At 32.1% G+C, this 25,212-nt stretch overlaps 3 protein-coding genes across 3 annotated transcripts; 1 reads left to right on the forward strand and 2 right to left on the reverse strand.

Annotated features, from left to right (window-relative positions):
- Positions 1 to 4,144: 4,144 nt before the first annotated feature.
- On the reverse strand, positions 4,145 to 6,989 carry LOC131626327 (probable inactive receptor kinase At5g58300). Its single transcript, XM_058897161.1, has 3 exons — positions 6,820 to 6,989; positions 5,141 to 6,508; positions 4,145 to 4,912 (listed from the first exon to the last, which is right to left on the reverse strand). Exons 2-3 carry the CDS (start codon positions 6,426 to 6,428, stop codon positions 4,293 to 4,295), a joined length of 1,908 nt encoding a protein of 635 aa, XP_058753144.1. The 5' UTR covers positions 6,429 to 6,508; positions 6,820 to 6,989; the 3' UTR covers positions 4,145 to 4,292.
- Positions 6,990 to 8,872: 1,883 nt separating this feature from the next.
- On the reverse strand, positions 8,873 to 14,135 carry LOC131626328 (uncharacterized). The gene is made up of 3 exons (XM_058897162.1): positions 13,442 to 14,135; positions 12,809 to 13,081; positions 8,873 to 9,471 (listed from the first exon to the last, which is right to left on the reverse strand). The coding sequence occupies exons 1-3, from the start codon at positions 13,946 to 13,948 to the stop codon at positions 9,196 to 9,198; spliced, it is 1,056 nt and encodes a 351-aa protein (XP_058753145.1). The 5' UTR covers positions 13,949 to 14,135; the 3' UTR covers positions 8,873 to 9,195.
- A 6,735-nt stretch (positions 14,136 to 20,870) lies between these two features.
- Positions 20,871 to 21,476, forward strand: LOC131626306 (secreted RxLR effector protein 161-like). The gene is made up of 2 exons (XM_058897138.1): positions 20,871 to 21,099; positions 21,181 to 21,476. Exons 1-2 carry the CDS (start codon positions 20,871 to 20,873, stop codon positions 21,474 to 21,476), a joined length of 525 nt encoding a protein of 174 aa, XP_058753121.1.
- Positions 21,477 to 25,212: the final 3,736 nt, after the last annotated feature.

Here is a 25,212-nt window from a genome sequence, read left to right on the forward strand (position 1 = left end):
TATGCGACCGTGCATTTTTAGTCCTATAAAATTTTTCTTCAATGAATAATCCTTCTAAAATTTTTATGCATGCAATTTCAGTCCCTGCTATTTTCTAAAATTTTAAAAACTGTTTAATTACCCTTTAATTTTTAAATTTTTGAAATTTTTTTTATATATGTTTAGAATACTGTAAAATATTTATTTACCAAGTTTTAGAATTTTTTAAAACGAGAAGAATTAAATATGAATTTTTTAAATTTCAAAAAATAATGATAAAAGTAATGAAAATCTCAACTTAGAAATTAAATTTTGAGTTTCTTTTTTTTTCAGGAACTTTTTAAAACATTATGAACATGTCTGCAAAATAATCATTCTAAAATACACATTGGTTTGACAGTAGGGACTGAAACTAGGTGCATAATAATTTTATAACCCTATATAAAAATGCAGTAGGGACCATTCATTGAAGAAAATTTTTATAGGGACTAAAAATGCAGAGTCACATATTTATAGGGACTAAAAACGTATTTAACCCTATATAAAATGATAAAGTATCGTCGTCATCATCATCATGAAACAAAAAACAACTTGAAAACTCAAGCAAAAATTTTGAAACCCTGTTATTAACGTGCATGCAAAATGGACATTATTGTATATATTATAACAACAATAATGCAAAATAAAATACTCTTGTTCTTAAAATAACCATTGCATTTGAAAATTTCACAGCAATTAAACAAAAATTGTGAAAATATGAAGGGATAACGTGATTTTTCACCTGATTAAGAGAATGGAGTTGCCGTAGGGTTTGGAATAGAGCTCACTTTAGGAGTTGCCGTAGGGTTTGGAAATTGGAATAGAGCTCAGTTTAGTTGATATTTTAGGGTTTATTATAATCGTTACGTGTTTGTTAAGTATATATTATAGAAGTTTCTATTTTGATAGTTTAGGTTTATAATCTTTACGTGTTTGTTAAGTATATATTCATAGGTATCGCTGGTTTGAAGCATAATTACTAGCTTGCTGTTTTGATTTTTTTTAAATATTTGATATTCATAAAAATATAATCTTCTGTTGTATAACAAAATCAAAATTATTGAATGTTAAATACCTAACAACATAAATGAGATATTAGTTTTTTTTAATAAGCAAGATTCATTAATGGAGAATAAAATTCTCAAATCCGATTACAAAAATATCGAGATACTATTCGAGAAAGGAAAAATTACACACCAAATGAAACCAAATTACAAAATTTTTCTTATTTATATTTTATTATATTGATTCAGGTATATTTTTATTGAGAATTTTTTTTCATCATTTTTCTATACATCTTCAACAATTTTTTTGAAAGACAAAGTATATATATATATATATATATATATATATATATATATATATATATATATATATATATATATATATATATATATGGGGAAATCCAACAATACAACAACGAGAGTCTAATGGCACAAAGAGTGTCAAACAAACAACTAAAAATACAAAAGGCGAAAACAGGGAAAAAGGAACACCCAAAAAAGAAGCAAAACTCCTACAGGGGACAGAAACCAAGAACAATCAACCAACAAACTGCCAAATAGAGCTCTGACTCCCAAACCCACCATCGACAAACTAAAAAACCACTATCAACAACAAAAACTATTGATCCTTCTAAAAAAGATTGGATAAGACATGTGATAGGATTATGAAGGCGGAAGGAGAAGGAGAGTGAAGTCGAGAATGATCTATTAAGAAATCAAATCCAAGCCACAAAAATACTCTTATCAACCACATTTTTCACGCTTGTTGACGATCCAGTAAACCAACCGATACATGTTAACACCACTGTATGTCAAATTATGGAAAAACCTCCCATGGACTTATCTCTACCAACTAACGAAAGAAAAAACTCAAAAAGAAGCCCCAACTCGCTAGGAAGAGCCAATTGAACCCCTAGCCACCCAAAAATCATATATCAAACACTAGAAGTTATGTTAAAAATGACAAATACATGAGAGGCTGATTCAATCTAATCCCTACAAATAATACAAGATATACACTCTGGGTTGACAATGACCTTTCCCTTGAATAGGTTTTCCTTAATAGAGATTTTGTCTTGTAGAAATTGCCAAGGAGGTGGTGAAGAGTCTATGAAACCTAGTCCTAAGAGGTATGTAATCCTTATCCAAGGGTCTTTCCAAAAAGATGAAGACGTGAAAAACACTAGAAAGGGGGGAGGGGTTGAATAGAATTTTTAACAAACAAAACTTGATCAAAAAACAACTTCCCTCTTTAAAAACACAAACTCTTTACTCTTGATAATAACTATAGATTACAAGAAGGAAAGAACAAGGTATGTTTATACTAGTTCACTTGAGAAATTCCCAAACTAGTCTAGTCCACCCGCCAAGGTGATTTCGTTTCTCTCAATCGAGGTCTTAATCCACTATAACCAAATTGGTAACAATTGCACGGGCAGTCGCCTGTGACTAACACTGCACAAGCAACCGCAAGTGATTAACTACAATGCACAAGCTACCCGCAAATGACTAATCCTGCGCAAGCTACCCGCAAATGACTAACCCTGCACAAGCAACCGCCTGTGACTAACAACCTTTAAGACTCTCTACTTCTAAACTTTCCAAGACTACTGACCAACAGGTCTCTTGAGACAAAATCAAACAACAGTTTGAATCAGAGATTGTTTACAATGTAAGTGCTTCTACACAAGTTGAATGTAAATGATATATTTTAAAACTAGACTAAGAGTATAAAGCTATGAACAGTCTTCCCATGATGGATATGATCGTGAATTAGCAGCTTTTCTCTTTAGTCTTCAAGCCCTTTATATAGCCAATATAATAATATATCCGTTGGAGGGAAATCCTGAAACTTCTAGAAAATTGGCGGCTTGAACGTAGTGGGAGACAAGATAGTACGCAACGTCTGTCATTTCTTGGTAGTGGAACGAAACATTCGTCTGTACCTTATACCTCGTACTACATAACGTTATCTTCTATTCTTCTTGAACTTCAGAGGCTCACAACATGAGTTGGAAGAAAGAAAAATAAGCTTTGGATCTTCGGAACTTCAAGTCTTCAGCACTTGGTCTTTAGAACCATTTGTCTTAAGAAACTTGAGTCTTCAGAACTTCAAGTCTTCAGAACCACGTCTTCAGAGTCTTCAGCACTTGTTCTTCAGAATGGTTTCTTCGGACTTCGTATCAGAGTAATGACTTTAGATGCTTATGAAGCTTTGCTACTGTTTATCGGAACTTGTGTAGCGCGAAAATATAACTTGGTAGCTTCTGATGTTTTGCCACGCCTTACGGTGACAAACGGAAGATTGTTAAGCTCGAGTATCGGTCACCTTCATTTGACGACGGAGGGAACGTCACTTACAACAACTTTGAGCTCAAGGACCGAGCGGATGTTTTGGCGATGTGGCGAACGTATGAAGGTTTCGAAAAGAAAATCACTCGAGTTCGTAGCAACGGTGCAAAGAACGCTTGAGCAAATCTTAGAGATGTGCAAGCGTCCACCGGGCTATTGATATGTAATATTTAATTTTCTGTTGGAATTATCAATGTAATGCCGACCGATTTTAATAAAAAAATTGTTGCTTTTCTCATTATAAATGTTGTTTTTCTGGTTTACTGGTTATGGGTTTATTTCGTAGATGTACCTACGGAATGTTCCGTATGTGCATCTACGGAACGTATTTACGCATATATAAAAAAAGTATTTCCGGATGTGTACATCTACGGAAACAGAGGGGCATTTTTTGAAGCACACATGGTGGATAAGAGATTAAGGGGGGTGGGATTAGAGTTTCTCTCTTATAAAAAGAAAATTAAATTTACAAGAATAAAACATTTGAGTCATTAAAAAAATGGTACGTTATTGCGAAAATCACGGCGACAAAACTGAAAGATGTTGATACCGGTACCTTTATTCATTTTTTATGATAAAAAAAAATTGTGATTGATTCACACCCCAACAACCACAATCACTATTAACCGAAATCACAAGTCTTTGTGTGACCGCAACTTAAAACATGCAATGAATATACCTTGAAGAAAAGTTATAAGATTAAGTGGTCTGCAAGGGATAATAATTAAACTTAAATTATTTCCAATGACTAAACAACAATCAGCCAAAAGTTTCAAAAGGTAACAAATAAGTTGATACATGAAAACTTTTACTACCAACTTGAAAACAAAGATTAGCAGTAGTACTATTTTACAAACAAAAATTGCTTATTATTGGTTGAACATATATCTGTTGACAGAAGCAAAAGAGTGAGTTATCTTATGGTGTTTGAAGATTAGAATATTCAGACTCCGAGGATGTCCTGTTCTTAAACTCAGGATGTTTAATTTCCTCTATCATTCTAACAGCTTCATCCATTCTCGGCCTCATATCCGGCGTCTTACCGACACACGCAAGTGCAATCTGAAGCATCTGAACCATTTCCTCTTCAACATATTGTCCTCTAAGAAGTTCTTCATCGAATACTTCAGCCGTCCACTCCTCTCTCACAACGGACTTAACCCATCTTGGAAGTTCAACAACATCTTCATAACCGGGATATCTCAGCGGAGTCTTTCCTGTTAGCATTTCAAGTAGCAGCACGCCGAAGCTGTATACGTCGGACTTCTGTGTGATCTTTTTGGAATCGGTTACTTCGGGTGCTCTGTATCCGTTTGTTCTAGACATTGTTGCGGGCGCGTTCATCAGAGGAGGTAGTCCAACATCAGAAATGCAGCTATCGAATTCTTGTGTTATTAGTACATTGGTTGACTTTATGTTTCCGTGTGTGAATTTTGAACCTCCTTCTGAGTGAATGAAAGCGATTCCTTTAGCTGTTCCGAGTGCGACTTTTACTCTTGAATCCCAATCAAATGGTGTTCTTCCTGCTCCTTTGTTTCCTATTGTTTGGAGTGATACAATCATGCAATACAATTAAGCAAAGATATATTATAACATACATTACAAATGCATGCATGTGTCAACATAATTCGACCCTACTTGGATAAAAAGCTTAAATAAGCGCTTATAACATAAGCTCTTATCATATAAATGCTTATGTATACACTACAAATGACATAGGTGAAGGCATGCATGTGTCATCTAGCTTAAAATTTAGAAAAACTTACCATGCAACAGGAAAAATAAGCTGCCTCCTGACATGTAATTGTAAACCAAAAGTTTCTCATCTTTGGAATAGTAATAAGCTCTAAGTGGCATGACATTAGGGTGGCGTCCGAATCTCCCGACAATATCCAACTGTTGTTCAAACTCCTTCTTTCCTACCACAACTTCCTTCAACCTTTTAACAACCATTGTCACCCCCTCCTCCAAAACCGCCTTGTACGCTGTACCGTAGCTCCCTTTACCGAGAACTTCAGCTGAAGCCTTTAGTAGATCTTCGAGATCAAAGGTATAAGAAGAACCTTCGAAGAAAAATAACTTGTTCTTTTCAGCAGCCTGCACTCCGCTTCCAAAACTCTTCGAAACTTCAGTCTTTCCAGCACAAGAAGAGGCCTTTCCTTTCAGTATGCCGCTTCTTTTATTGGTTTTCTTCTTCAAGAAGCATACAAAGAACACTAACACTAGTAGAGATAGTAAGGCGATTCCTCCAATGACTAGAGCAAGTATAACCGCTATGCCAAAGCTTTTCTTATGGGCCGTCGTATCTTTTTCGTTTTGTGTGAGTGCAGGGGAAGGAGATGGAGAAGGAGAGATTGAAGAGCAATTATTGAGAAGAGGTGGACCGCATAAGAGAGAGTTTCCGAGAAAAGAAGTAGACGGGAATGTTTTGATGGAATTTGGAATAGAACCGTTCAAGTTATTATTGCTCAAATTCAAGTATCTGAGACTTGGGAGGTTGAAGTCGGGGATAGGCCCAGATATAGAATTGTTTTGGAGATAAAACCAAGTGAGTCTTCTCAGGTTCTGAAACTCGGATGGTATGATACCAGAGAAAGAGTTAAAGGAAATATCGAATACAACTAGTTTAGGAGAGACGGAAGACGGAATTAGACCTGAGAAGTTGTTTTTCTGCAGGTGTGCGAATTGGAGTGAAGGAATGGAAAGGATGTTAGAAGGAAGACTCCCTCTAAGACCGTTGGAATGAAGGCTTAGAACTCTAAGAGCATCTAGTTTTCCTATTGTGTTCTCCGGAATCGACCCGGTTAATCCGATTCCTGGAAGATGGATGCCTACGACACGAGTTCGGTTTGAGTTGCAAGTTACACCAGTCCATGAGGTACAAATTGAAGATGAGTCATTCCAGTTGAGCCTTGGTGCATGTGGAACAGAAGAAGCAAACTCCAATAGAGCTTGTCGGTCTGAGTTTAAGTCAGAAGCAGCTACAATCAAGCTAAAGAGAGACAGTGATGCGATTAATAGAACAAGAGCAACATTAGAGAATTTCGACTTCATGTCTTGTTTGATGAGAAATCAAGGCTAGTAGTCACTAGTTATTCTCCCAAGTTCTGAACCTAACCGTTCTTCATCCTTTCCTGGTTTTGTTTCGCAAAATACAACAAGTTGTTAGTTGGTCATGGAGCTATGAATCTATTACATATACAAAGTTTAAACTAACTAGTTTTTATTCAGACAAATATAGAAGCACTTGATCTAAGCATAATTGAAGAATTCAAACATAAATGTTGCAAGTTTACAGAATTATTATCGAACAATATGAACCGATTTTTTTCTCTGAAAATTTGAAAGTAAGAAATGTTTCTGTTCATGCAGATGACATCACTTATTGCAGCTTTTTCTTAGAAACAAAAACTAAAATAAAATAGACAATCTTATTCGTACTTACCGTTGAGAAGGTTTTCAAGGAAAGAGAGCTCCTTCTGTCAGATGCATAAGTTTATTATGCATTTTCATTATTTCAATGCTTGAAGTGTTATGCTGACTCTTCCATTTAAAAAAGAAAAAGAAAAAGCCAAAGGTTTGGCTGTAAACTTTAAATTTTGTGGGACTAAAGTTCATTTTTCATGAAGAATAAAGAAATCATCTCACAAATTGGTGCTTATATGTTTCAGCAGCAACCAAATAAAAGCACTGTGATAATTGAGAATCCAAGAAAAAATAGGACTAGAAAAGAAAAAGCTAAAGTTTGATTCTCCTTTATACTTTATAAAGAAAAAGCACTCTTTAACAAAAGTAGACTATACAATGTATTCTAATTTTAAAAAGATGAACATAAATCATTGGTGTTGATTTCTCAACATTGCCACCATATATCTGGCCAGTGAATACTGCAGAAAGGTCGCTTAGAAGTACTCAAACTATTTGATGAACCAACTTTATTCGACACGTAATTAAACAGAAGATAATTATTAAAGAGATATTGCATTAAACAACTTAAAGCAAGCGCTTAATCAAAGACAACTTGTTAATTATTTATTCCTTTGAAGGATTACTAGTAATCAAACTAGAAATTTGACAGAGTGAGAGAGATATTACCTTAGCATGAAATTCAGCTTTAGCACATCAAAAACACGTCATAGAGTGAAGCATCACATCACAAAAAAGAGCAAAGAGATATCATTGTGGTCAAGAATAAACCAAGTTTCAAAAAGAATAAAGCATCACAACAGTACTTAACTTTAGTGCATTGAACACTTGTATGACTTGAAAAACATTAGCATTAAGAACAAGCTTAGTTTCACTAAACCGTTTGAGTTGGTGGCAGAAAAAAGAGACCTTAACTATAATGACAGCAATAATAGTTGGAGAGTTTAAGATCAAAGTCTTTAATAATGTTGATTTGATATTGAAAAAAGCGCGGCATAAATGGAAGGAACAGTGGATGGATCTAATCTAATAGTATGAAAAGAAGTACCAAGAGTAGAGGCACATAAATGAGAATTTGATGACATGCCATGAGGTCCCAACTAACTAACCCATTATCACTCCATGATTATTGCACTCAACAAGACTCAAACTTTAACTCTTTCATTTCTATCTAAAGTAAAATACCAAAACTTTGGCTAGTGAGTGACATATGGGTCTGTCAGAACTTACATGAAAAACTGTCTCAGTAGTTATGATGGAGATGGAAACCTTTCACAGAGTGAGTAATTAGTAATTACAGAGTTCAAAAAGAGGACAATCATTGTGTTTTGATTTCATACTCACCGGCAAAATTCATCACAGTGGTCCCTACATGAGGATGAAAACCGAATTGCACTGGATTCTGTTCGTATCTTATAGTTCATATACAATCTGTTATTTATGAAGGACTGGTTCAGCTCAAAAGTCAAAACAGACCTATTTTTGTTAACTAGCTATCAATATCATTAACCAACAGATTCAACCGAAAGGTAAGTAGTAATATCTAATCAATAACTTCGATTCAGCCAAAATTTAAACTCGAATATGCACAGTTGATTTTGCTATTGTTGTTTGACCGAAGAGGAATTAGAAGACAAGGACCAATCACAAACCGTTTGTTGAGCATAAACTGAACATCTAAAGTTGGCACATATTGGCTAGGTTGGAGAGGAGAGAGACTAGACCAAGATGGGACCAACTGTATAATGAGCTATTCATATAAGCACAAAGAAGGTAGTTGGGTGTTGCATATAATATAGGTGGACTGTCACTTATATTTCATTATGTCGACATTAACCATCAATGCCCCTTTCTCTATTTGGATTTTTGAAAATAGAACATTAAGTTTACATTGTTGGTTATTATATGTTTCAAGGAGTTGTTTTCCTCTTGGCTTATATTCCATGATAAGGATGAGGTCTCAAGAAGATTATTTCATGATGAGACTTGTGAGAGAGAAGATTAAACTGAGTTTGCTGATAATTGTCATTTTATAAGCTATGAAAAAGTAATTTATTTGAACAAAAAAACAATTTATCGAATCAGTCTTTGACACTCAGCATTCGCCTGTGCTCATTATTGCTTACTAATTTAACCATGTCATAGACAAGGATTGTACACTCAAGACAAGGCAACATAGAAACCAACAGACAGTTGAGTCGGTTTTAATGTATGTTGATACCTGTCATCTTTATTTTATCCACTTTGGTTCAGATAAACTCAGCAATTGGTGTTACAAGATTCAGTAAAAGCCTTGAGAAAACTCAAACTAATACAAAATTAATTTGTTCTAAACAACAAAAACAACTCTTGTAATCAACAAGAGAAGAAACCGGAAGGGAAACATTATGGATGATCATTGCTTGGTATTACTACTATTTTCAACCTTTTCAATCTCTTCACGGACCTTTCGTTCGGCCTCCTGTCGTTCTTTTTCAGCATCCTCCTCTTCCTCAATCTCGTCAAGATCATCAAATTCTTTGGTTGCTGCCATTGCTTTCACTACAGGGTCTCTAAGCACAGATATCAGTCCCCCGCCAACTCTGTACTCTTCTTCATCCCCAATCAGATACAACCGCTGGTCTGGGCCAGATGCCATGGGAACATCAACGGCCAGAAGCTTCATATCATACTGCACATGAAAATAACAGGAAAGGTGGAGTAAGCAAACCTTGAAGCATGAAGCATGAGTTTCCCCTCTGCATTATACATATTTTTTCCTCTAGGAAATCATTTTAGCTAATATTTCACACATAATAGCATGCGAGTTTCAAATCTTTGTTATATTAGTACATAAGGAGAGAAAATTAAGAAAGATTATTGAAAGATTTCTCTTCTCTTTAGCAAATTTGTCAAAAATCATAATTGTTGGTTAAAAAAATTGAGCCACGTTGAAGGAGCACAGCAGGTACGATTTTGAGGTTGTTACTTGTTGTTCTGCTGTTTTATATCATGCCAAAGATAATGCCAAATTCAGAGACTGTTACTCCTCCAAATTTTCACTCCAAAACCAAAGGAATAACTATGAGTTGGAATCAAAAGTACAAGCTCTGCACCGCCACTGCAAAACCACTCATCTATGGTGCAAACCACCATGGTCATCCTCATGCACCTGCAAATTTGAACAATCACTCACAAATTGACAATGAACATCCCTCTTAGGGCATAGAACGAACATGAAGCCTCTTCGTCGTCTTTCATCAACTTATGGTTTCTTCGTCAACCTCTGTCTCACGAATAGGAATTTTTTTTCCAAAGAGAGAACGAAAACAATTTGGGACAGAATTGTCATTTTTGTTTGTTTTAAGTTTTAGTCTCCCAGCCGTGAGATTAATTTACTGGTTGAGATTTAATGTTGTAAAGTGAAGGAGAGGTTAATTGTTGCTGAGGATCTGGATCCAGGAAAGACAAACAATCAAAGAATAGGTAGGAAGTTTATTATTGAAAAATTAATAGAAAATGGATAGAAGTCTCCCCAAGGGTTCTTTTTTCACTAACAATATCAAATGTACAGGATTACTATCCTTCTTTCTCCTATTTATACACGACGTCCCCTCTAATTAACAAACTACCCTAACTACTTTAAGTCACTTCCAATCTTTACCCTAATAATATACCATTTAACTCTAAATCTCTCCTAATATAACCGGTTCCTTTAATCTTCCTCCACCTCTACTTATTGGACATGGAATCCTCCTTAACAAACAAGGAAAATGAACAATATAAAATATTCAACAAAGCAAAGTAGCTCAATCCCTCAGCAAAGCGTTATATAAATCGGCCCAGACCGACTTGAAATGGCTTGCTGGTATTTGTGGTTAAACTAGTGACCAGACCGGTTTATAAATTCTGTACAAGTTTGCGCTACCTATAAACAAGTGCAAACAAAATTACAAATTATTCCAACAAAATTACAAAAAAGTTATCACAACAACAACCAAGTCTTATCTCACTTGGTGGGGTCAGCTACATGGATCAAATGACGCCATAATGTTTTATCAAATACCATATTTCTATGTGACTCATTAATCTATAGATCATTTTTAATAGTTTCTCTTTTAGTTTTCCCAAAGTCTTCCTCTAACTCTAGCGGTTTGACTACCTTCCATCTGATCTACTCGCCTTAGTAATAATTATTAATTTTGCTAGGTGGTTATTTATTCTCTTAGTTGCTATTAATTATTCTTAGAATTTTGGGTTGGTCTAACTTAACTTTACAAAACCGGAATGTAAAGTGAAGGTTGTCCAACCTTTATAAACACGACACAACACAAGTCAAATCTCCAAACAATGTGAGACTAAATCCACTCTTTCACACTCAACACAATGAAGATATGTTGGAGGCTACAATGAAGGCAATTGAATTGACAACCCAAATGCCGCAATTCGATGGCTAGAGGTAGACTGCAATGAAGGTGAAATTTCCAACACACGCCCCTAATGAGCCTGAAGTGTGGACAATGTGGGAATCCCAACAACATATCCAGGATAAACTCTGATACTATCTTAGAATTTTGGGTTGCAACTAACTCCACCTTTTAAAACTGGCTAGTAAGGTGAGTGCTGTCTGAGCTTTATAAACATCACACGGGCCACATTTCTAGGCAATGAAGGACGAAATCAACCCCTTCACAACCAATATAAGGAACAAGTGGGAGGTTGCAATGAAGGCAACCCAAATACCGCAATTAGACAGCTAGCTGCGGACCGCAATGAAGATGGAATTTCCAACAATTTTAAACAATGTTCTATATTAGAACCATGAAGTTAAAATAAACTATGAACATCTATTGAAGTACAGTGAATTTTTAAATAGTTGATTTTATAAATAAATTTAGTATACAACTTTATAAGATAAATGGGTTCATTTGACTCATTGGTTTGACCAGTAGCCTCACCAAGTCAGTGACTGGTCCAGGTTTAATAAGATTGCCTCCCCTTATATGTAAAGGCAATGTTGCAGAAGAAAGCTATAAGATATAATATCATGCATGAGCTCTCAACTAACAATAGTTAGATCATGACGTGGTATCAAATGCCTCAATGACCACATGGTGAAGAGTTTATTACTTGTTTCCCCTGTTACTCTAATAAAAATATAAAATTCAGCACAAATCATTGTAGGCATGTGCATTGTGACTCCATGTTTCAAGTCCAAAGGAAACTTATGTAAGCATCATTAGGTGATGTTACTTAATAGCTTAAGCTTTGGGCATAGATGATTAATGATAAAAACCACAATTTCTGCACCAATTATAAGCTAAACCTCTAATAAAGCCCATATCAGCTTCAATGTCAAAGAAGCTTCCTTAAAATATGACCATTATGCTTCAATGAAATGTACCAAAAGGAACACTGATCATATAATGCCTAAAAGACTTAAACTCAATGCTATGTTCATTAAAGCATGCAGTATATTAGTATCTTACAATCATAGGCAGCACCCCCGCCCTATCCAATCAAGCCATGTTTTGCACAGGAACCACGTGAATATGAAATTTCATGTGCTCACATATGTGAGCAAACCCCTAATTTAAAGAGTAGAATACAACCATATCAATCTATAGATTTACAATATATATTTAAAAGTAAAAACACCCTTTAGAACTTGTCCTTTCTGTACATGATCAGAGTTTGATAGTCGGTATGTTTCCATTTGAATACTTGCATATATTCTGGGTTAGGTAGTTTATTACTCACTTCTACTCATAGTCTAAACACAATACTAATGTGGGGGGCGGGGGCAGCCATTCACTAGATATGAATGTTTCCAAGAAAACAAAATTGAGAGTAGCTAACAAATCTCATAACACGGGTAAAAAAATGTACGAAAGTTTACAATTTTAGTAGAATTTAATGCAGAATGGAAAGATGGCGCGATGCAGAACATGAGATACAATAAATTCTAGTGTAAAACAAAAAATTCTATCAAGTAATTAATGATATAAACAAGAGGAACCTTAATTTACCTTGCCCTGCTTTTTCTTGACTTCGACATTGACTAGACCCTTTCTCTCGGAACCTTTAATAGGGAAAATGAGAAAACAACGTCGGCTCCTCAGACTTGGTTTGATTTTCTTTAACGTAAGGCTACCCCCTGACATCACATAGGCTCTTAAATCAGTTCCTGTAAGAGGAGCACCCATAACTTCAAGAATCTCAGCAGATGTGTTAAGTCTTGTCATGGCCATTCTATAAACTTTATCAGGGTTGATTGTGAACCTTGAGCGGATATACAAACCCTTAAAGTTGTTAAAAACAAAATAATCAGACAACAATCCATATATCAATGCAAAATTCACTAATAACAGGTTCCACCAGACGCAGTCTGCATATACCTCAAACGAAAAATTCACAATTTTCACCCCAATCTAAACAAAAACATTATTGAACTAGATATGATCACAATTAACATAATCAGTAGTGTATTGCCTTATGCACATAAAAGTACTATTGTCAATCGCTGATCATGGAAAACATGGGTTTATTCAAATTCCGCTACACTACAACACAATAGCATATCTATAGCAGTTAATTTGCTATCACTTGAACAAAAATTTGCATTCAATCATTGAAATTGGAAATGAAAGAAAGGAACTTACAGTAAAAGCAACAATGGCAGATGAAAGGGCAAGGAAGCCATACTTAGCCATGCCTTCAGAAAGTACAACAAAAGTATTAGCAACGCCAAACAGAATCCTCCATAGAAGAGCACAGAACACAACTCCAGCAGCACCGAACAGAAAAAGCTGATTTCTCTTGAAGAAAGCCTCAAGTTGCAGAACCATGGCCTCGCGGTACCGCGAGAAAGCAGACGTCAACGCGGCCGTAGGTTTATCGAAAACCTTCTTGGCATTGAAGCCGAGGTTAGGTGACTTTGAGGAGAAGAACCTGAAAGCGCCGGTACGAGCGGCGGAAGGGTAGAAAATCGGCGATGAGCGAAGAAAGGAAGAGAGTGTGGATTTAGGGTGAGGTGCGAATAGTGAAGATGATGAAGAGGGGTGTAGTGGAGGAGGAGATGTGGAAGTGAAGGGTTTGCGGAGGAAAAGTTGGTGGAGTTGGGTGATTCTTTGGGAACAACCACCGCACCTTCCTCTTGACATTTGCATTTCCGATCTGCGATGGAAACCGACCGCCGCTGCTGCCGTGAATTGTGGTTACCGTCGGGTCGACCCGTTGGTCGCTAAAATTGATATTAATTTATTCGTCAATTGCGTCTCATTGTTGTCTTGCCAGTAGCTATGTTACGCAGGAACAAACAATCAATTGAGGCAGAGACACCTTCTCAACAAATCTATTATCATCTATTATCAATCTATTATTAAAACTAGTAACAAACCCGTGCGTTCGCACGGGTTCTGGTACGGGACGCGTATTTGTTTCAGCTATACATTTTTTAATAAAAAAATATTTGATTATCCGTGAAAAAATAATAATTGAAAGTATAATTAATAAAAAAAATATTTTGATCAATAACTTCATGTCCCTTTAATAATCAATTTTGATCAATAACTCCATGTTCCGTTAATAATCAATTTTGATCAAAAATTTCATGTCTCGTTTCAGATGTACATTTATTTTTGTTTTTTTGAATATTAGATGTACATTTATTTTTGCTTTTTTGAATATTAGATGTACATTTTTTTTAATTAAAATTAATTATTATTATTTGGGAAATAAATAATCAACACTAAATAACTTCATGTCCCATTAAAAACAATTTTGATCAGTAACTTAATATCCGGTTAATAATCAACATTTTGATCAATAACTTCATGTCTCAGATATGTCACCCGTTTGTCATGAGAATTCAAACAAATTAGAAAATATGAAAATATTATTGAAAAAAAGACTGCAAAATAATTATAAGTTTTTTAAAACTTCTATTGTAAAGAAAAATTATTAAACACAAAATTTTAAAAAAATCGATCGTGGAAAATAAAAAAAAAAGTTTTTTTAAGATTGACTGAGTTGTAATAATAAAAAGATTTATAAAATTTAATAAATGAGACTGATAAATATTCAAAATTAAAATTAGTTGAAAATCAGGAGAAACATAATTTTACATAAAAGCCCAAAATGATAATGATATAAAAGAATTAGGTTTAATGTTGTATTTATTAAAATTTGGACTATGGTTTAAAATATAAAAAAAAGTTTAAAACCCGTGCGTTCGCACGGATATTGGTATGATTACCCGTGCGTTCACACGGTACTGGTGTGTTATATTTACGTTCGCACTGGTACTGGTGTACAAAATAGATCATTATGAAATATAGATCTCAATACTGGTTATCCGTGCGGCCACGCGGGTTTTAAATGTTAAAGAGACTTGCACGGGTAAATTTATTTAATATTGTATAAAATTTAATTAGATACGTAAAATTAAAAATGAATGTTTTAATTATAAATGAAAAATGATCATATAAATTCAATTATATTAAATAATCATATAAAAAATAGTATAAAATGGAGATAATAAAAATGAAATATTAACATTTAAAAATAAAAATTATCTCTCAATTAATAGTAATTGTTGATTAAAATAAAATAGCTACTATGTTGATAATGACCCGTGAAATAAAAAAAAATTATTTGATGCGATATAAAATATATTTAAAAACAAATGTAAAATAAACAATAATCATGGAAATTTAATTATATTAAATAATAATAAAAAATCGTGAGATGGAGAAAAAAATAAAAATAAAGATATCATCTCTCAAATTAAGACAATGATTGATTAAAATAAAATAGACATTATGTTGATAGTGACCCGTGAGATAATAAATAAATAGAGAAAAAAATTAAAATGAAAGTAAGAAAGTGTGAAAAAAAATGTGAGAGAAATTTGAAATTTTAATCAAGATAGATAAAATGTGTAATGATCGATTAAAAAAATTAAATATTGAGTTGATAGTGACCCGTGAAATAATTAAATATTTTTGGCCATAATAATTAAATGATCGATTATAATATTTTTTGTGATAATAGATAATGTAGAAAAATTAAAATGAAAAAAAAAATATGAAAAAATGAAATGTGCAAGAAATTTGAAATTTTTTGTAAGATTAAAATTTAAAAATAGATTATTAGTATTTTTTGTGATAAATAAATAAATTAACAAAAATTAAAATGAAAGTAAGAAAGTGTGGGAAAATGAAATGTAAAAGAAATTTGAAATTTTAAGTAAGAGAGAATATGTGTGTTTGGAAGAAAAAGTTGAATCATAAACATGCAATTGACACTTGGCAAAAAAGTTGATTTTCATTGGACAATAGAAAAGTGGTTGGGTGATTTTGTTATTTACTATTTTGTCCAATTTGTAGTGTAATGTTTTTTAGTGGAAAGGGTAATTTTGACAGTTTGGTCAATTTCTTAGTAATAGATAGATAGTAGATCAATGTTATGTTGTTATCCTATTCATTTGTCATTTAATCAATCCATCACAATTTGATACATTATTCTTTTATTTTATTTATATTTGATTTTTTATTTGATTATTTGATTATTTTTTTATATTTATTGATTATTCACTATTCATTCCATGAAAAAGGAATTGGAATTAGGGGTGGAAATAGACTAGACTAGGCTAGGCTTTAGAAGGCTTGGGTCTGGCCTACGATAAACTTAAAAGGCCTAAGTCTGGCCTAAGGCCTATCATAGACTCAGTTTTTTGGTCTCGCCTGGCCTTTTTAAAAGCTTGGCCTGGCCTGAAAGCCTATTTAAAAGGTTTGTATCTCATTAAAGTTTTCAATTAATCTATATAACTTAAGAAGTCTTGTAGGTCGACCTATATATACATATACAAGTGAACCTATTTAGCATATGTTATATATATATATATATATATATATATATATATATATATATATAGATTTTTTTCTAATATATATGCATACATGAACCAACTTATTTAACATATCTCTAATATATATGAAAATATAAGTCGGCCTATAAGGCTTCATAGGTTCTTTTAATAGCCTAAGCCTGGCCTATTAAATAAAATAGGCTTTTAAAAAAGCCTAAGTCTAACCTCTTTATTAAATAGGTCTGGCCTAGGCCTATGTAGGCGTTGGGCCGTAGGCCCTATAGGCCGGCCTGGCCTATTCCCACCCCTAATTGGAATAGACTCTTTTATGGCCAAACTAATTTGGTATATTATTCAATGCAGAATTTGAAAATACCCACACTTACTCAACTACACTACACGATGCATCCCATAGGAATTGGAATAGACTCTTTCCCATATCCATTCTCCTACAATAGACTCTTTTAATATTCTCATATCACAACTTCTCATATCCATTCTCCCACACATTAAATGCATTTCATAGAAATTGGAATAGACTCTTTTGATATTCACATATCACAACTTCCCATTATATATTCTCGTGATATTCACGTATCACAACTTCCCATATCTATTCTCCACAATATATAGAACCATTCTAAACCCCTACTCTTTCACTCCCTCAATCTTCATTCTGTAGTGTTTTTATCAGGTTACGTAATTAGCTTCCTATATTCTTCATCACCACATTTTCATTCTCTGTGTCCAGTTTAATAAAGTTTTTGTAACAAGTATAAAGATTAACATCAATGGTGTGACCGATTGAAGCTGTGAAGGACTTCTTTCACTCCCTCAATCTTCATTCTGCAAGGTTTTTATCTGGTTACGTATTTAGCTTCCGATATTCTTCATCACCATATTTTCATTTCTCTGTGTCCAGTTTAATAAAGTTTTTGTAACAGGTCTAAAGATTAACATTAATGACGGCGTTGAAGGACTTCAACGACTCAAAAATATAAACTCTATCCATTTATATATTTTTTTTTATAGGAAGAAGGTTAGGAATTAGTGAAATATAAACTGAAATATAAACTCTATCCATAAATTATTTTATGTTGATCACACTCTAATATCATGTATAAGTTACCACACGAGTGTATACATCATTAATGTTTTATTTGCAAAAGAAATTATTTTTTTAATTTATAAACGAGAATAAATTACTAATATATTTATAAACGAGAATAAGTCTACTGAAATATTTATAACCGAATTTTTATTAAGATTTGTTAAAGTATTTTATTTTTAATATTTTATTATAGAATAGTTTTGAAAAGAACCATTAAATTTAATTTTATTAAAGAGTAATTAACTAATTCAATTAAATTACTTTTAAAATTTTAATAGACTCTTTAAAATCAATTAAATTTAATTAATAAAAACAAACTATATAATATATATATATATATATATAATTTTAAATAGCATTTAAGAAGTATTTTAATAAAAAATTATATGATTTTGAATGGTATTGATAATTTTTTAAAAAATTGAAACTTTATCCCTCGTAATTGTTACATGGAATACGTGAATATATTTTTTATTTATAACGTATTCAATTGAATCTATAGTACACACAATACGCACTCATTAATTGTCACTATAAACTATAACTACAAATATCTAAAAAAAATCATATAAACTATAACTACAAATATCTAAAAAAAAAATCATATAAATTATGATTTATGATTATAAGTATATTAAAAATCAAAAATCATATAAATTACTACATGATTTATTATTTATTCCAATATGATAAAAATAAATTTATTGATTAACTTGAAATTAAATATATAAAGTGAACTATTGAAATCGATAAAATTTTGTATCATTTTTAAACAAATTTCATTTTAAATTTAAATTAGTTTCTTATTAATAATTATTAAAATTTATATTTTTCTCAGAAATATTAATAAGAATAATATTATTTTATTTTATTATTTTAGCAAAATTATGATTTGTTTAAAATTGAAAGTAAGTATTATTATAGTTTAAATAAAATTTTGTTATTAAAAAATGTTAAAAATCATGTATTTTTATAAAATATTAATAAAAATCACGTATTTTTAAGAAATATTAAACATAAGAACTAAAGTATTTCGAAAAACTACTATTACCCTTACTGTAAGTTATAACTTTTTTTCGATTCCAAGATTAAATATTTAATTTATCATTTTAAAAATATAAGAATAAAAATTATTTTGTAATTATTTAGATCCTTATTTGAGATAAAATATATTTTGAAATTATTTAGAATTTTATAGAAAGGTTAATAAAATAAAACAAAACAAAACCAATTGAGACTTTGAGATTTTATAATTTTTTTAAACTTATGAAATAACTAAAACTTATCAGAATCTTTTCAAATTAACTTAATAATTGTAATCATGATAAATAAATGTTAAATGGTAGTCATGAAAATTTAATGATAAATGATAATCATAAAAAATTAATGATAAAAGGTAAAAATGTATTGATATAGTCAATTTTATAAATGAAAGTTACCCTTGTTTTTATAAATTGGAATAAGTTATCAATAATGTTATGAAAGTAATAAATTCAAGTATTTATAGAATTTTATATATAAATAAGAATAAGTTACATATAGAATTTTATGGCAAGAACTTAAAAAATATAGATTTGATCTGACTTGGTTAGAGCCTCATGTTCAATCTGCTATAGGAACTAAGAGTTATGTGGAGAAAGCTGGGGAAGTATAAAAGCTATAGGAGAATGTGGTAGCTCTAGAGCTGGAAACCGAGAGGTAGAAGGCAAAGTTGGTCGCATCAATTAGAAGTGACCATGGTGGAGAGTTCCAAAATGCATTGTTTGAAGAATTTTGTGAAGAACATGGTATCTTCCACAATTTTACAGCACTAAGGACTCCACAACAAAATGAAGTGGTGGAAAGAAATAATAGATCCTTAGTAGAACTTCTAAGAACATTGCTTAGCGATTCAAGTCTACCAAAGTATTTTTGGGTGAATGTGATTAGCACAACATGTTATGTAAGTAATTGAGTTATTATAAGACCAATCTTAAAAAAGACTCCATATGAACTCTTCAAAGTAAGAAAGCCAAACAATACTCACTTTCATATCTTTTGGATGCAAGTGCTTTCTCCTAAAAAATGACACACAATCTCGGTAAGTTTGACGAGAATTCCGACAAATGTATATTTCTAGGTTACTCTCTCACCAGTAAAGCATATAGAATTTATAATAAAAGAACTTTAAATATTGAAGAATCTATGCATGTTTCTTTTGATGAATCTAACACCTCTAAGAAGAATACATTTGTTTGTGATGATGGTGATGTTTTAGAAATACCTTTCGAAGAAGTTGCCAAAGATAATAATGTCAATCAACCGGAACACCAACAAGAAGTTTCACAACAAGATACAAATTAAAATGATCTTCCTCAAGAATGGAGAACCCATTGTGATCATCCAATTGACAAAATCATGGGAGACATAAATCAGAGAGTATCTAATTGCTTAAATCTTAAAGATAAATATGGCCTTTATTTCTCAAATTGAACCTTCTAAATTCAAAGATGCCTTAGATGATGACCAGTGGATTCTAGCTATGCAAGAGGAGCTAAACCAATTTGAAAAAAATCAAGTTTGGGATTTAGTTCATAGGCCAAATAGAAAAGATATCATTGTCACTAAGTGGATTTTCAAAAACAAGCCAGATGAAAATGATATCATTGATGTAAGGAACAGGAAAAGATTAGTAGCCCAAGGCTATAATCCTTAAGAAGGTGATGAAACATTTGCTCCAGTAGCTAGACTAGAAACAATTAGATTATTGTTAGCATATGCTTGTTCTTTGAATTTTCAGTTGTATCAGATGGATGTCAAAAGTGCATTCATAAATAGGTACATACTTGAAGAATTTATGTATGTCAACCTCCAGGATTTGAAGACTTCAAACATCCTCATCATGTGTACAAACTCAAAAAAGGCCTTGTATGGTTTAAAGCAAGCACTCAGAGCTTGGTATGATAGGTTAAGTAATTTTCTTTGCGAGTATGGGTTCGAAAAAGGTAAAGTTGACACTAATCTCTTTATCAAAAGAATTAACAACCATACTATCTTAGTGCAAATCTATGTAGATGACATCATCTTTGGATCCACGAATGAATCCTTATGTGAAGAATTCTAATCAATCATGGAAGGCGAATTTGAAATGTCCATGATGGGTAAGTTAAACTACTTCCTTGGGTTGCAAAATAAACAAACAAAGAACGCCATATTCATCAATCAATCAAAATTTTGCAAAGAGCTTCTTAAAATATTTGACATGGATATTTTCAAAGATATAGCAACTCCGATGGGATCAGACACATATCTCGATCAAGATGAATATGGACTTTCTATTGATATCAATAAATATCAAGGTATGATTGGTTCATCATTATATTTGACGACAACCCATCCTGACATAATGTTTAGTGTTTGTCTTTGTGCTCGCTTTCAAGCAAATCCGAAGGAATCTCATCTCACCGCCGTTAAAAGAATCATCAAGTGTCTCAAAGGAACAACAAATGTTCGACTATGGTATCCTAAAGGCAATATTTACAATTTCATTGGTTATTCTGACACAGATTATGCAGGATGTAAAACTGATAGAAAAATCACTAGTGGTACTTGTCACATTCTTGGAAATGCATTAGTATTTTGGGCTTGCAAGAAACAAGCATGTGTTGCGCTAAGCACTGCCGAAGAAGAGTACATAGCAGCAGTCAGTTGTTGTATTCCTCTACGTTGTGACTAAGGACTCAATCTTGTATGTATTCCTCTATGTTGTGACAACACAAGTGCAATCAATATTACAAAGAATCTGGTCATGCACTGAAGAACCAAACACATTGACATTCGACATTACTTTCTTCGTGACCATGTTCTTCAAGGAAATGTCGACAATACATTCAGTGATATTCATAATCAACTTGCGAACATATTCACAAAGTCGTTGGCAAGAGAACCTTTCTACAAAATTAGAAGAGAACTTGGAATCATGGATGAAAAGAATATTTAGATCACTCACTTGATGTTTTGTATCATCAAAAAACAAAGGTGCGTATATGTCTTAACTTATATTTAAAATTATGTCCTCTCTACTTCTTCTCCCTTCTCATATATGTTTCATATGGTACATTTGCATAAAAATTTGTTTTTTAAGTTTTTTCACTTTGTTTCAGAAGTAATTGATTGCACCATTATGCAAATCGATTTGAATTTTATTGCTTTGCTTTTGTTTTTAAAAATTTTGGCCTTTTTTATGTCATGCAATTAATTACACTTATGTGTAAATTAATTTTCATTTTAGTGTTTCGCACCTGTTTTTTTTTTGTCTTTTTCAACATGAAGCAATCGGTTGCTGCCTTATGCAAATCGATTGCTACCTGGTGCTTTTGTGTTGTTTTTTGTTTTTTACTGTCATGCAATCGATTGCACTTATGTGCAAATTTATTTGCACCGGCAACTTCAGATTTTTTATTCTTTTTTAATTAGAATTGGTCCAATCATATCTCACATTTTATCACTTTAATTAAATTTTTTGTTTTTTGTTTTTTACTGTCATGCAATCGATTTTCCTTTTTTCAGATTTTCTCTCCGATTAGTGGGCCGACTAGGTTTAGGAGAGGCTATTTGAGGATTTGGAATGTTGTGGTATGATCGATTTGGAAATCTTAAAATGATATTGTATTCTCTAGCTCATCGGTGATAGTGGAAAATGTGGAAGACATGGGTATCATCTTGGCTTGGTAATGATATCTTAGTAAGTAAGTGGATAACTCTTGTGCTTTCTCAGCTTGACGTGAGAATCCTATTCTACATCTAAGCAAGTAGCAGTTTTAGTGGTTTTGACCTCGCTTAGATGTAATTTTGTTGTGTTTTTTTAAGATTGGTGTTGCTTCTGCGGATCCTACCTTGGAAAGATCTAACTTGTGCCATGTTTTCCTTATTACATTTTATAGTTTGGGTGACTTTTGCGTTTGATGGCAGAGGTTTCTGGTGAGTTTCGTTGTATTTGTGTTTTTTTTCTTGTGATAGATACATCTTGAGCCTGTTCTTACGCTATCTGTTTGTAGTTTGTTTTTTCTGTGCTTTTCTATTTTTATATACTCCTTCCGTTTCAAAATATAAGAGAAAAAAATACATTTTTCTTGTCTCAAAATATAAGAGAAAAAAATCATCTCTCATATTTTCAAGATAAAGTTAAATGCAAATTACATTCGTTTTACATTTTCTCTCATATTTTCTATAACCAACAATCAATCAGATTTGTTTTTACATATTTCTAAGCACTTTATTTTATAAACCCATAAATTAAATGCAAATTTTATATATATATATATATATATATATATATATATATATATATATATATATATATATATATATATATTGTTACCAAGAGAATACTTATTTTATGAGAATTAGACAATTTGTTGTTGTGGATGCCGAGGCACTTTCCTCTTGAGATGGGAGTCTTTCCTTCTCTTTTTTAAGCATTGTAGTGTAGTACTCAATAAATAGAGATCTTTGGGCTTCTCTATTTAATTGAAATGCAATAATTAAGTTAAGGGAAAAGGTAGGACAACTGGTTAATGTTAAAGTGGCTAATAAAAGTACAATATATGTATGGTCAGACTCTCTAGCTTGGTAGTTGTTCCATTTCATTGGGAGATAGGTCACTCTTTTTTGGAAATCAAGATAGGTCACTCTTATCTACCATATAAGAAAATAAGATGTTCTTAAAAAAAAAAAAAAAAAAAAAAAAAAAAAAAAAAAAAAAAAAAAAAAAAAAAAAAAAAAAAAAAAAAAAAAAGATTCAGGGGGCAAATCTGAAACACGCCCTAATAGCAGGGGGGGTGAATTGCATTTATCCCTTTAATATATATATATTTTTTAAACGAAAATATTTTTTTAAACCAAAATTTGTGACCACCTATTCGGTCAAGAAAACCCTAATTTTTAAATAAAGTTATTATTATTTTTTTAAAAAAGATAAAAGGGGAGATAAAAATGGTGTCAAATTATCTCCAAACTTGTTTTTTTATTTTATTTAAAACTTAGATTTAATTAAAAAATAAATAAATGACAAATATGTATAGGAAAATAACGTGAGATCCTCATCTTGTCTCTCTAATCCACAATATTCATCTTTTTCGCTTCTTCACTCACCGTTAACAGTCGTGTAGCTAGGGAAGCGTATGTGAAGTGGGTGACTGATAAGGCAATCAAGTTGAAGATCCCGTATGGCTAATTTCACTCATTCAAAAACTCAAGCGAAAACGAAAAATGATGATGCAAATCCATTCGGTTTCTCGCCCTAATTCTAAATTAAGCAATCAAAATACAAACCAATACACATCCTAAATCGCAGCAAGCAAGAATTAGAACCATAATCTTTCAAACAACAATTAAATGGTGCTCAGGTACAATTTCAAGCAAACATTATGGGGATTATACTCAGTACAGCGTGAGGAACATAATGAAGGGGCTGCTGCAGTGTACTATGTGTGCTTTTGCAAGTTTTCTATTTTTTTGTCATGTGGTGAACTTGCTGATTTTTGTTGTTTTTGAATTATATTGTAACTAAAGCTAATGGGCCTGCATGATTGAATCTTGTTCTGCTGGTTGTTTTACAGGTTAGCAATTGGTGTAAAAGAGCCTCAATGAAATGCATCAAGGAAAAGTGCTAAACTTGGAGGCTTTATGTCATGCAACCATGTTATTAGCTTCATCAAATTTACCAAAAGATTCTTCTGTAATTATACACTTAGTCCTAGAACAAACTTGCATTTGGAATCATAATTTGATGGTCTTTAAACTTTTGCAATGAGACCAATTTCAATGATAACCTGATATGGGCTCGTCTAGAATATAAGAAAATTAGATGTTCTGATATTTATCAAAATACTCATCCTTAATTTTCTTACATCTATTAAAATTGTTGGATTTTTTTGTCTATCCACACAATTGTCCAATATAATCTTAATATCTTATTCACCATTCTTTCTCTCTCTTCACCTTTTCTTTTTCACCATTCTTTCTTTCTCTCTCTTCACCTTTTCATTTTTCACCATTCTTTCTCTCTGTTCACCTTTTTATTTTTCTACTATTAATTTAAATATTTTTATTTTAAAACGGTGTTTATGGAAAATGGTATTTATTAAATCTATAATTGATCTAAATATTTTTATATAAAAAAATGGTATTTATGATCCAACAATTTTGTATTAAAAAATGGTATACAGATAAAAATCTATTATTGATCTAAATATTTTTATATACGAAAATTTACTATTGATCCATATATTTTTGTAACCGATACATAAACATAAATAATATTTGTGTACGGGAAAAAATCTATTATTGATCTAAATATTTTTATATATGGAAATTGTATTTATGATCTAAAGAATTTTGATTCAAAAATGGTATACGGGAAAAAAATCTATTATTTATCTAAATATTTTTATATATGAAAATTTACTATT

This window comes from Vicia villosa, unplaced genomic scaffold (genome assembly GCF_029867415.1).
Source record: "Vicia villosa cultivar HV-30 ecotype Madison, WI unplaced genomic scaffold, Vvil1.0 ctg.000282F_1_1, whole genome shotgun sequence".
NCBI classification, from domain to species: Eukaryota; Viridiplantae; Streptophyta; class Magnoliopsida; order Fabales; family Fabaceae; genus Vicia; species Vicia villosa.